Source organism: Sus scrofa, chromosome 7, assembly GCF_000003025.6.
Source record: "Sus scrofa isolate TJ Tabasco breed Duroc chromosome 7, Sscrofa11.1, whole genome shotgun sequence".
NCBI classification, from domain to species: domain Eukaryota; kingdom Metazoa; phylum Chordata; class Mammalia; order Artiodactyla; family Suidae; genus Sus; species Sus scrofa.
The window spans coordinates 34,367,793-34,381,208 of NC_010449.5; the positions used below are offsets into that span (position 1 = coordinate 34,367,793).

Sequence of the window (13,416 nt, forward strand, 5' to 3'; positions counted from 1 at the left end):
GGGGAGTCTGGGGAATTCCATGTACGTGCTTCCTGTGTTCTCACCAAAGGGTCCATACAGAGTGTTCTTTCCTTCCCATCGTGAAGCCCAGAAACACATGTGTTGTGTCTGTTCTTTGAGACTCAGAATTCAGGTTTTCTGGTGGGCTGGTCATGGGGTCACTGTCTGCCCCAAATTCCAGACTCCCAGAAGGAAAGCAGATGTTCCCCGTATATCCCAGTGTTTGTGTACATAGCCTAGACACAGTGGAACAGCCTTATCAATGAGCAGTGGAGGAGACATTCCAGAAACCCAGTTCCCAGATGCCAGGCAAGGGCCAGCCCTGCGAGCACGTCCTTCTCCAGATCAGACCCGCCGTGCCAACCTTCCCTTTGCCATGGTGTGTCCTGATGCCTGCCTGAGCTCCTTACCTACAAGGCAGCCAGAGTTGGGACTGACCTTGAGTCAGAATGGAGGGCGTCCCGGGACATCTAAAGAGAGGACTGGAATGGAGGAGGAGATGGCTCTTTGGTCATAGTCATTTGAGTGAAAGGCAAACATAAGTTGCTCCTGGTTAAGCTGCTGAATAAAAATGGCAGTCTTGGTACTCTCTAGCAAACTAGGGATTTGACTGTGGAGATGCAGGAACAAATATGAAACGAGATGACATCTGGGGGTGGGGTGGGGAAAAGGAACCAGACATGGCCCTTGTATAGGCTTGAAATACCGAACACTCTGTGTCTCTTCCTCAAAGATCTCCAATTTGTTTGCTCGGGATGAGATGGATGAAATCACCCAAGGGCTGATATCAGTGATGAAAAGGGAGCTACCTCGCCACCCCCCCACCTTTGATAATCTGTACGAGTACTTCATTTCGAGATCAAGGAAGAACTTGCATGTTGTTCTCTGCTTTTCTCCAGTGAGTTTTTATTGTATTTATTTCTATGTAGGGGGCATTACCTCATTGCATGTACTTCATTCACCTTTCCTGATGAGATGATTTGCTCAGAAACAAACACTTGTTACATTGAAATAAAATTAACTTTTGTTTTTAATTTTAGGAACCAAAGCGAATATTTATTTAGAATGAGAAAAGCCATGGTCAACAAATTACAAACTTTTAAATGCTGACAAATGCCCCAAACATCAAAAATCAAAATTAACTCTTTACTGCCACCATTCTCCACCAACCAAAATCTCATACCCAAGTGTGAGCATTGGAAATATTCATCTTGGTGATGATTGCATAGCCTACACCAGCTTTTCGTACCTGGAGACATAGATTACTTGATTTGTAAGGGAGGTGTAGTCTTGTCCAGCTCAACCTCCAATCTGGAATGTCCTTGACAGAGGTTTGAATGTCTCCAGCTCACCGTGCTGTTCACTATAGTAACCATTAGCCACGTGTGGCCATTTAAATTTTGATCAATTAAAATTAAGTAAAAATAAAAATCCAGTTTCTGAGTCCCACTGGCTGCATTTCAAGTGCTTAATAGCTGCATGTGGCCAGTGGCTATCCAGTCAGTCCTACTATCATACATAGAGAACATTTCTACCATCACAGAAAGTTCTGTTGGGTACCTCTGCTCCTTCGGGGGCGGGGGTGGGGATGGGAGGGCAGGGTGTTCTCACTAACTTATAGGGCAACTTGCTTAATTTTTAGATAGCCTAGTAGCCAGAAAGGTCTTCTTTACAAGCAATGGAATTTTGTCTCTGTCGTTTCCCCGGGATTCTGTTTGTCCTGTAAAGTGAACCCGATCCCTCTCCCACATACAGCAATTCAGGTATTTGGAGAAAGTTTTTGCAGGCTCCTTAAGTGGTTCCTTCTTTAGATCAAACACCTCCCCGTTCCTTCCACTGTTCTCACTTGCCTTAGTGTCCAGGCCTTTCCCTGTCCTGGTGGTTTCTCTCTAGAAGAGATCACGTTTGTCAGTTTCAGAGTTCCTGTTGTGGCTCAGCAGGTTAAGAACCCAACATAGTGTCCACGAGGATGCAAGTTTGATCCCTGGCCTCGTTCGTGGGTTAAGGATTGGGCACTGCCATAGGCTTCAGCATAGATCACAGATGCAGCTTGGATCCTGCGTTGGCCATGGCTGTGGCATAAGCTTCAGCTGCAGCTCCAACTTGACCCCGAGGCTGGAAACGTCCGTATGTCTCAGGTGTGGCTCCTAGAATGGAACAGATAGGGTCCTAGGACAGGGAAGAGTGTGGTAGTATACCTCCTTTCATCTGGACGCTTCGTTTCCTTATTAACACAGCCCGAGAAGGTTTCTAAAAACATGTGTGGTGTCACACTGTTGGCTCAGAATATGTAACTGTCTCTCTGCGTTTCTAATGCTTCTTGACTTTTCTGTCGACAGGTTGGGGAGAAGTTCCGAGCCCGTTCTCTGAAATTTCCTGGCCTGATATCAGGCTGCACCATGGACTGGTTCAGTCGCTGGCCCAAGGAGGCTCTGGTTGCTGTGGCCTCCTATTTCGTTTTAGGCTACAGTATTGTCTGCTCTAGTGACACGAAAAGACAAGTTGTAGAAACAATGGGCCTCTTTCACGACATGGTTTCAGAGAGCTGTGAAAGTTATTTTCAAAGGTGAGTGACATGACATAAGCACAACAGCTACGAAACACGAAGTTCACTCCGAAGAGGAATTAGTATAACATCTAGTAAGAGACTTGTCGTAGCAACTGAGCGTGAAATCCCAGCTGCACTTGAGCTTTCTCTTGCTTTGATTTTTTAGTGATCATATGCTGAAACGAAGATAAATAAGCAAGATTTCAAAATTAACCAGTGTCCATACTTAAGTACCTCTTTCCCTCCAGGCCTCAAAGTAACAGATGCTTAATGAATCACTTTATTTCATTTGCTTGATTTATTTCTTTTTGGAAGTGACTTTAAATAACTCATTATAGACTGTGTAAAATTAGTTTCTTATCCAAATGCATGATTTATTGTGATTAAAGAAGTGCGCTGTTCTCAAGTTTCATCATTGCCTAATGCTAAGGGAACATTTAGGTTTTGTATTTGCATCACTTAATCTTATCCATGTTCTCATGCCAAATAATTATGAAACTGAATCTTAATTGACTGTAGAAAAGTCCAGTCCCATGGTGTTCATGATGTGAAAGCTAGTGTTGACAGTTCAAGAATACTGCATTTCCCTTCCCCCGCAAAGCACGGTAGTCACTTGCTACCGTGTACAGCTGCTGTGAATAAAGGGGCGCCAATATAGGTCTCTAGAACAGTGGGCTTCGTCCTTAGGGTTAGTAGGTGGGCTTCAGGGGGTGCAGAAGCTCCCAGAAAGTCTATGTCGATTTTTCTTGGAGAGAGTCTGGGTAACACTTTCACTGATTTTCCAGGGAGGTTTCCTATCTCACAAAAGTTTGTGGGGTTTTTTTTTTTTAATTTATTTTTTATTGATTTTTTTATTACTCGAATTTATCACATCTGTAGTTATATAATGATCATAACAATCCAGTTTTACAGGATTTCCATCCCATAACCCAAGCACATCCCCCCACCCCCCAAACTGTCTTCTCTGGAGACCATAAGTTTTTCAAAGTCTGTGAGTCAGCATCTGTTCTGCAAAGAAGTTCAGTCTGTCCTTTTTTCAAATTCCACATGTCAGTGAAAGTATTTGATGTTGGTGTCTCGTTGTATGGCTGACTTCAGTTAGCATGATAATTTCTAGGTCCATCCATGTTGCTAAAAATGCTGGTATTTCTTTCCTTTTAATGGCTGAGTAATATTCCATTGTGTCTGTGTACCACATCTTCTGGATCCACTCCTCTGTCGATGAACATTTAGGTTGTTTCCATGTCTTGGCTATTGCAAAGAGTGCTGCAATGAACATCGGAGTACATGTGTCTTTGTGAGTCGTGGTTTTCTTTGGCACAAAAGTTTGTTTATCTTGGTTTATATGGTTTCTTTACTTAAAACCCTACTTTTAACACTGTCTTAATAATTCTAGATAATCTTTGGATTCTCTTGATAAATCTGTGTGTGTGTTTTCTCTGGGGAAGATTTTCTTTCTACTTGACTTGAACCACCCCTATTCCCATCAGCCTTGGAGAGAAATGTTTACCTGTGTACAGTGACAAAAACCTATGACTTTGTTTTTGAAAATGCTGGTGTATTTTCCAAAGTTTTCATATCCTTTAGGTTGCAGAAGTTTATTCTGAAAGCAGTATTTATATAATGCTTTAACAGCAGTCACCTATATGCCAAAGTCCTTTGAATTTTTTTAATGCTAAAAATCTTCAGCACCTCAAAAGTGGAAATTTACTATAAAAGGTAAAAATATTATAGTATGTGAAAATCACTTTCTTTCCTTGAGTTTCTCCTGTATAAAATTATTCCCTTTATTTCTATTGTTAGGTATAATTATTATACTAAAGCCCATAGTGAGTTGAGTGTTTGAATCAAGTTTGATTTTTGAGGATGATCCCTTGAATCAGGGAAGAATGGTTTTCCCCTTTGCAAGCCCACTCAGCCAGGTTTCTAGCCAGGAAGAGGTATGTAGCAAATCCCAGATGAATGAAAACAGAGGTCAGCACAAATTCATTTCAGCCACTTATCCCTAATATTTGTACAGGACTTTGAAGTGTACAAAGTGTGTTTACATATGCTATTTTATTTTATTATTTTATTTTTGCCGTTTTAGATCTGCACATGCTTTGTATGGAAGTTCCCAGGCTAAGGGTCAAATAGGAGCTGTAGCTGCCGGCTTACACCACAGCCACAACAACACCAGGTCTGAGCTGAGTCTGCAGTGTATAACACAGCTCATGGCAATGCTGGATCCTTAACCCACTGAGTGAGGCCAGGGATTGAACCCATGTCCTCATGAATACTAGTTGGGTTTGTTACCACTGAACCACAATGGGAACTCCAATACTATTTGATTTTTTGATCTTCACAAAATTCTGGGAGGTGTATGGCAGTGCTTCTTTCCTCATTTTTCCAGATAAGGAAACAGAAGCCCAGAGGGATCAGGGTCAAGTCCAAACATCAGAGATTTGGGGCTCTACCTGCCTCACCTCTAGGGAGACCATTCCCAATTCCTGCCCTCTAGCAAGTGAATCAATCCTGGGAATTACACGGATTTCACAGTGAGAAGAGCATCTGTCCTGACTTTTTAGGAGGGTGCCCCAGAATGATAGAGATGAAGATAATTTTTATGTTCAATTTTCAGATACCGCCGAAGAGCACACGTGACTCCCAAATCTTATCTCTCATTTATAAATGGTTATAAAACATTTATACCGAGAAGGTGAAATATATTAATGAACAGGCCGAACGTATGAATATCGGTAAGTGGAAAAGAATCTTCTCTTTTTAGGGTCTGATAGGGATTCTAATATTTTGTTTGGTGAATACTGTTGTGTTTGAAAATGAAAAATCGATTTTAATTGTTAGTGATAGATTATTCTGAGAGATGCCCTCCGGGGCTTGTAACCTGGCAGGAAACTGGGCAGAAAAAAATCCAACCAGAGTCGGCCGTTTCATCCAGCCCTTTCAACTTCGGGTCCACCCTTTTGGACAGTGAGTTATTGTCGTCGCCGCCGAGCCCCTGCTTGCAGATGGGAAAAGCCAGCTCTGGGGAACTGATTACAGTTTCAGTTTTTGGTTTCATTACAACTTCCCTCCATTTGCATGAACTTTGCCATCTTAATGCTCCTCAAATTTATGACAAAGGAAAAAGCAAAACAGAAAAAAACGAAAGAGTTTGCATGAGCAGTGATTTTCTGAGTGTGCAGTATATGTCGTATAATTAGGAAAAGTGTAAATGGGAACAGATTTTATGTCCAGAAAGCACTTGGTTCAAACAATCCAAAATGCCTAAGCGCCATCTTTACGCTTCCAAATGTGGCCACGAAGCATAAAAGTCTGTGGAGTTATAGTGATGATAGAAACACTGTGCCAGAAACGTTCTAATGTTGTCTTTCTGTGGCTCACCTTCTTTATGATGCTTTTCCATGTGATGCTCTAGAATCAGCGGTGTGCTGATTTGTGAGGCTTGTGAGGACTGATGGTTAAATTCTTAAGAATTTTATCATCTGGTTGCTAAACACAGCCTTTATTTAAAACTAAGAAATATAAACTTGCAATTAAATAAGCTATGCTAAAAAATGAAAGCAATAAATACTCAAAATGCATTACTTCTTAGTTTTTTTTGTTTTGTTTTGTTTTGTTTTTAGGGTCACACCTGCGGCGTATGGAGGTTCCCAGGCTATCTATGGTCGAATAGGAGGTGCAGCTGCCGGCCTACACCACGGCCACATTAATGCGGGATCCAAGCCACATCTGCCACCCACACCACAGCTCACAGCAACGCCAGATCCATAACCCACTGAGTGAGGCCAGGGATTGAACCCGAGTCCTCATGGATACTAGTTGGGTTCCTTACTTCTGAGCCACAGCGGAACTCCCCCATCTTTGTTATTTTTATTGTACTATTAATGTTCTTGAGATTGTTTCTATTCTACTTGTGTGGTAGAAATATTACATATATTGTATGTCATGTAGAGATATTATGTAATGGTGTGTTACTGAGAATCTCTCGGTAGCTTGAAATCAAACATGGTGGGAATATTTACACCAAGGAAACTGGAAACCATACAAGAGAGTGCCCCCACCCCAGACCCCAGTGCTAAATACTGACCAACAGGACCTCCATCCAGAGCCCAACTGAAATGTGAGCAACTCAGTTAACCAAGGAGTTTCCTCCAGAGCACTGAAAGTCTCAGAGCCAGTTGCAGAAGTTTTGCCAGTTATTTTCATCTTTATAGCAAAGGGAACCACAAAATGTTAATATATTGTCTGTCTCATTTGCCGTCTCAGCTGCACTATGCCTCAAAGGCAAAAAAAAGAAAAAAAAAAAAAGGTAGTTATAAACTGTTTGCAAAGCCAAGGAGAGCATAAGTTCGTCAAATAAGTTTCCTGACTAAATTAATCCTGCTCACTTTCGCAGTATGACTTTCCCTTAAACGTAGCTAAATTATGTTCTTCAAGCAGGGTTATTTTCTCAGCCCCTGCTGAAACTCCCAGGAATACAGTCAGTGTTGCTGCTTCGACAATATGTGTCTTTCTAAAACTTTTATCCATAATTATTTTATGTTTGTTATAGGACATGTTATGGTGTAAATATTGAATAAATTTATGATGAGGGCATAGTCATATACTCAGCAAAAGTGTATATGTGTATGTTTATAAAGGTCTGGATAAGCTGATGGAGGCAAGTGAATCTGTTGCAAAACTCTCTCAGGATCTTGCAGTAAAGGAGAAGGAACTGGCAGTGGCTTCTGTAAAAGCAGATGCAGTGAGTTGACATTTATTTTATCACTAGTGTGAGGAGGGTTTTGCCATGTTAAGAAAAAGCATTATTTAAAAAATGTCATTAAAAAGTAAACAAAGTATAAACCTACAGACCATTTCTGGTAAGATAGTAATTACAAAGACTATTCGATGTATTTGTTTAACTTATACTATCAAGATATCCCTAAACTATTATATCCCCTACTTGGTCCAAGGCTATTTTTTTCCTTCCCTGACTCTGTCTGTCTCTCTTGTTTTCTACCGTCTGTTCAGGAAATTGCACCTTGACTGTAAGTTATATATGGTCTTCTCTTTAAAGTCCCCGCATGCTCTAGGTTTCTGGGATAGCCCACAAACTCCCATCTGAAGTTTGTGTCAAGGAAGGAAAAAGATTCCGTTGAGTTTTTGTTTCTGTTTTTAAAGACACTCCTCCCAAGGTGATAGGAATATGTGTGTGCCGCTCCCTTATCTACAACCTCCCCACACACACCCAGCTCCCCCCATCTCAGATGGCTTTCAGCTTTTGTTCAGCTTTTGAAATATGAGAGGTAGCATAGGAGAGGCTCTTAGCATGGTCTTGACATAAGGTAGGCCCTCAACAAACATTAGCTATTTTATTGTTATTACATGAGGTGTGATATGGTTTCTGACCTCATTCTATTGCAGTTGAGGTGAATAGTTTTAATTTTCTGGAAGTCACATAGAAATATTTTTCTTTTCTTTTCTTTCTTTTTTTTTTTTTTCTTTTTAGGGCCGCACCCTTGGCATATGGAGGTTCTCAGGCTAGGGGTCGAATCGGACCTGCAGCTGCCAGCCTGTGCCACAGCCACAGCAACGTGGGATCCAAGCTGTGTCTGCAACCTACACCACAGCTCACAGCCATGCCAAATCCTTAACCCACTGAGCGAGGCCAGGGATCCAACCCGAATCCTTGTGGGTCCTAGTCGGGTTTGTTAACCACTGAGCCACAAAGGGAACGCCTAGAAATATTTTTCTGAAAGCTTAAAATATTGATGTGTATATTCTATGCCTGAGAGAAGCTTAGGAAATAGAAAGAAGACTGCAACACTGCTCAAAGGAGTTACTTTCATACACCTCAAAATATAGGCAACATAGATGGGGAAAAATTTGCTCTTATTCTTGTTTTATATTATGTTGAATAATTCTCTCACTACTCAAATCTGTAAAGTTGTGCTGGAAGGATTTCTATTTAGCCTCCTGTGTTTCTTCAATTTAACAGGTATTAGCAGAAGTCACAGTAAGTGCCCAGGCTTCAGCCAAAGTCAAAAATGAAGTGCAGGAAGTAAAAGACAAAGCCCAAAAAATAGTGGATGAAATTGATACTGAAAAAGTGAAAGCTGAGACTAAGCTCGAGGCGGCTAGACCTGCCCTGGAGGAGGCGGAAGCAGCCCTGAACGTGAGCCATGAGCCATGCACTGTTGTCCCTCCCAACACAAGTCCCAGCAGACCCTGGGTTTCATTACAAGAGATCAACTGTAGAATTCTTGGAATCAGAAGACTGAATTGAATGTTTGTTTGTTTGTTTTTGTTTGTTTGTTTTTCCCTTTTTAGGGCTGCATCTGTGACATAAGGAAGTTCCCAGGCTAGAGGTCAAATCGGAGCTATAGCTGCCGGCCTACACTACAGCTGAAGCAATGCAGGATCTAAGCCATGTCTGCAACCCACACCACAGCTCATGGCAATGCCAGATCCTTAACCCAATGAGCGAGGCCAGGGATTGAATCTGCGTTCTCATGGATACTAGTCAGATTCGTTTCCACTGTGCCACAACAGGAAGTCCTGAATTGAATTCTTTTTGTTGTTGTTGTTGTTGTTGTTGCTATTTCTTGGGCCGCTCCTGCGGCATATGGAGGTTCCCAGGCTAGGGGTTGAATCGGAGCTGTAACCGCCGGCCTACGCCAGAGCCACAGCAACTCGGGATCCGAGCCGCGTCTGCAACCTACACCACAGCTCACGGCAACGCCGGATCGTTAACCCACTGAGCAAGGGCAGGGACTGAACCCGCAACCTCATGGTTCCTAGTCGGATTCGTTAACCACTGCGCTACGACGGGAACTCCTGAATTGAATTTTTAATGGGATTTATAACCTCTAAGTTTTGAAACAATGTTTCTGTTGATTACGTTTTCTAAGTTGTATTTTTTAAAGTCTTCATTTCTCATAACTTATTTTCATTCCATCAATCAGCCTTCCATGAGAACTGAGAAATAGTGTTGCTGATTATTGGCTTAAATCGAAGCCTAGGGGATTCAGATTATACAGAGAGCCTCCTCAATTACTCCAGCTTCCCAACTAGATTATGTTATGCACCCTTTTAAAATCTCCTTGTGGTTCCCGTTGCTCTTTAAGAGTAAAGCCTTGGGAGTTCCCGTCGTGGCACAGTGGGAACAAATCCAACTAGGAACCATGAGGTTGCAGGTTCGGTCCCTGCCCTTGCTCAGTGGGTTAACGATCCGGTGTTGCCATGAGCTGTGGTGTAGGTCGCAGATGCGTTTCGGATCTGGCATTGCTATGGCTGTGGGATAGGCTGGAGGCTACAGCTCCAATTCGACCCCTAGCCTGGGAACCTCCATATGCCGTGGGTGTGGCCCTAAAAAAAAAAAAAAAAGAGTAAAGCCTCAAGCTAGGTATCTACAGCTGTGAAGCGAGAAGGGACAGCTTCAGAGGCAAGCAGATCTGCATTTGCCCCTCCCCGACCATTTCTTAGATGGATTTATTTACTTCACTTTCTTGGGTGTCTATCGGTATTATAATTCTTCAGTGATCCTTGAAGGATCCATGTAAGCATTAAAAGTAATGAATACAGTTTGCTGGGCATGTAGGAAGCACTCAGTAAATGTTAGGGCTACTGCTATGATAACCTGGCTCTTGTCCAGCCCTGGAACTTTATCTCTTGTCATTTTTGTCCCTACACGCAATGTGATCCAGCCATACAGAAACACCTACAGGCTTCTGCAATAATTATGGTCTGTTTGCATTAAATGGGTCTCTCCCTCTCCCTCTCTAACCTTCCCTGACTAATATGAGGCACTCTCAAGAGCAGGCTCAGATCGTACCCTTTCTAGGAAGTTTTCAATTCTTTTGGACCACCTTTGTTTTCCGATCACTCCTGTGCTTCTATCACAGCAGATAATCCTAGTTTAGGGCAATTGTGTTTTCTCTCTCTTCCTTGGAAGATTCTATTTTGTGTGGAAGAATGTCTGTAGTTGTTGATTAAATGAATAGATTTACGATCATCATTTCACAAAATTGTGACAACAACCGGGACACATTCTCCACCCACACTCCCTTATGATGACATATGAGAGAGCAAGCCCTGAACCAAAGGAGCTTTAGGCATTGTATTGATCATATGATGTCCCAGTCCTTCTTGATGTGAATGTCAGATGCTGTCTTATTTCAAACCCAGATCACAGAAACTTTCCAAACTCTTTTTATGAGCCATATGTTATAATAACATCTCTTGTCTCCTTTGAATTCCCCTCCTTTCTGCAGACAGGGCAGCCCTCAAAATGAAAATTGAACATGAGGTTTCTGATACTCGAGTCCTGGCCCCTCTTTTAGTATCTGTGTGTAATATAGACTCTGCTTTGAAGATATAAATCACCTAAATGTTACATATTGATGTGGGTTGTTGCTAACAGAGGTCTAAGGTGGTGGGCAATGAATGGTAGTGGTATTCTAAAGCAATTAGTTGAGGGCTCCAAGGGGGAAAAATGAAAACAAAGAAATAGAAATCCCAAGGTAACAATGAAAGAGTTATTAGGCAAGAATCTTGGAATGCACACCTTTGAGGAGATAATGTCAGGGACTGGGGAGAAAATATGTTTTAAAGTTTTCCACTTTATTTAAAAGTATGAGATTTCCATATGAGTAGGAATAGCACTCAACAAAAAGTATTTTGGTCCCTAACCCCAAATCCAGACCATCAAGCCAAATGACATCGCCACAGTCAGGAAACTTGCGAAGCCTCCTCATCTTATTATGAGAATCATGGACTGTGTTCTGTTACTATTTCAAAAGAAAATTGACCCTGTTACTATGGATCCAGAAAAACCTTGCTGCAAGCCATCATGGGGAGAGTCATTAAAAGTAAGTAAAATCTATCTCTGTAAGTTCTATGAGGTGTGCCAGGTGTCTACACCCCAGGACATTCAATATAGACCAGACAAGCCAGCAGGCAATAATTGATCATTGCGTACTGAAGATTGTGTTTGGAAGATTAAACTGCATCTTCCAAAATGTGTAAGCAAGGAAGGATTTTAAAGCTGAATGCCCTCTTTTTATAAAATCTATCCAGAACCAGTACAGTTTTGATGTCAACCCAACCCAGTCTCCAAAAGAAGGCTTGTGTGGTTGGTGGCATTTTGATGTACTCACTAGACGGGAAACTTACATTGTTTTTCTTCTTCATTCTTCACCATGGAAATGGGAAGACCACTTGGAATTTGCTACTGCCATAGCCTTGATTTGTATGTTTAGAGCAAATCAATTGCTACTTTTTTGAAAAAAAAATTCAATTTAGAAGTACATACTAACTCAGGAAGAAAGTGCATATTTTCTTCCAGAGCTTACAGGTTGTAATACTATTTTTCAGTTGATGAGTGCAACGGGATTCCTGTGGAGCCTTCAGCAGTTCCCCAAGGACACTATAAATGAAGAAACTGTTGAGTTATTACAGCCGTATTTTAATATGGATGATTATACTTTTGAGAGTGCCAAAAAAGTCTGTGGGAATGTGGCTGGTCTGCTGTCTTGGACACTTGCTATGGCAACATTTTATGGTGTCAACAGAGAAGTGTTGCCTCTGAAGGTAAAAGTCTCCCTCCTTCTCCCAGTAAATCAATGTTTAATAAAATCAGTCATCAGTATTACTGCCATTAAAAGACAAAGCATAATTTAGACTAATGAAAGTAGATTTCTCCGTTACAAATTTTTTCTTTTTTTCTGTAGGTCCTCTCACAGTTTCTCATTCTTTTTATATATATGACATGTTTCTTGGAATGGCAGACACTAAACCAAAACCAACTTGTTCACCTAAACAGAAGGAGAATTTATTGGGAATAATAAGCTGTCATGAAAGAAAAGCAGCCATATATTTAAAGTTTGGAGATTAGATTTGGAGACTGAATTTGATTTCTATATTCCAAACAAAATTTGTAAAAATTAACATCAACACTCAGAAATGTGTTAAATTTCAGAGATAGGAAGAGAGTCTTGTAGGCATCTAAGACACAAAATTTTAAAAAGGTTGCTTACAAAAGAAGAGAAATCAAGATGTCGCAGACTTCCCACAACCCTAAATACTAGAAGATAACAGGAAAGCATATCCAGAGTACTGAGGAGGAAATTATTGGGGTCCAAGAATTCAATAATAGGCCAGGCTGCCCTTAACATATGAGGGAGCAAAAAGACATTCTTAAGGATGCAGTTTAAGTACTGAGGGATAGACACACACACACACACACACACACCACACACACACACACTGGGCACACCTCCCCCCCGCCCCGATTGTCCTTTATGTTTGAAGAAACAGAAATACATCCTCAGGAGTGTAAGAAGATTCATAAAATATACCACCCAGACACACACTACCCCCGCCCCCCTCAACCCCATAAAGCTAAAAGAATGGGAAGTGGTTACTCTGTGGAATGGAAAGTGGTGAGCAGATGGGCAAGGGGTACTGTTTTCATGATAAACCTTATAGAAATGTCTGCTTCTTTCAACTCTGAGACAGATAACTTTGAGAAACATAGAAAATAAATTAAAAATGAGAAAGTTGGGGGTTTCCATCATAGCTCAGCAGTAATGAACCAGACTAGTGTCCATAACGATGCCAGTTAGATCCCTGGACTTGCTCAGTGGATTAAGGATTTGGTGTTGCCATGAGCTGCGTTTGTGGATCATAGGCGCGGCTTGGATCTGGGGTTGCTCTGGCTGTGGTGTAGGCCGGCAGCTATAGCTCCAATTTGACCCCTAGACTGGGAACCTCCATGTGCCTTGAGTTGGGCCCTAAAAAGACAAAAAAAAAAAAAAAAGAGAGAGAGAGAGAGAAGGAGAGACAAAAGGGTGTCTTTTCCATATACATCCATTAAAAAACTA

General features: G+C 41.5%; 1 protein-coding gene across 1 annotated transcript in view; it reads left to right on the forward strand.

The window, feature by feature from the left end:
- Positions 1 to 13,416, forward strand: part of DNAH8 (dynein axonemal heavy chain 8) — a 282,456-nt gene that overhangs the window by 170,608 nt on the left and 98,432 nt on the right. The window contains 8 exon segments of the mRNA XM_021098657.1: positions 734 to 898; positions 2,340 to 2,566; positions 5,169 to 5,227; positions 5,230 to 5,286; positions 7,192 to 7,295; positions 8,532 to 8,708; positions 11,236 to 11,403; positions 11,909 to 12,124. Of these exon segments, the coding sequence (XP_020954316.1) occupies positions 734 to 898; positions 2,340 to 2,566; positions 5,169 to 5,227; positions 5,230 to 5,286; positions 7,192 to 7,295; positions 8,532 to 8,708; positions 11,236 to 11,403; positions 11,909 to 12,124 (1,173 nt within the window).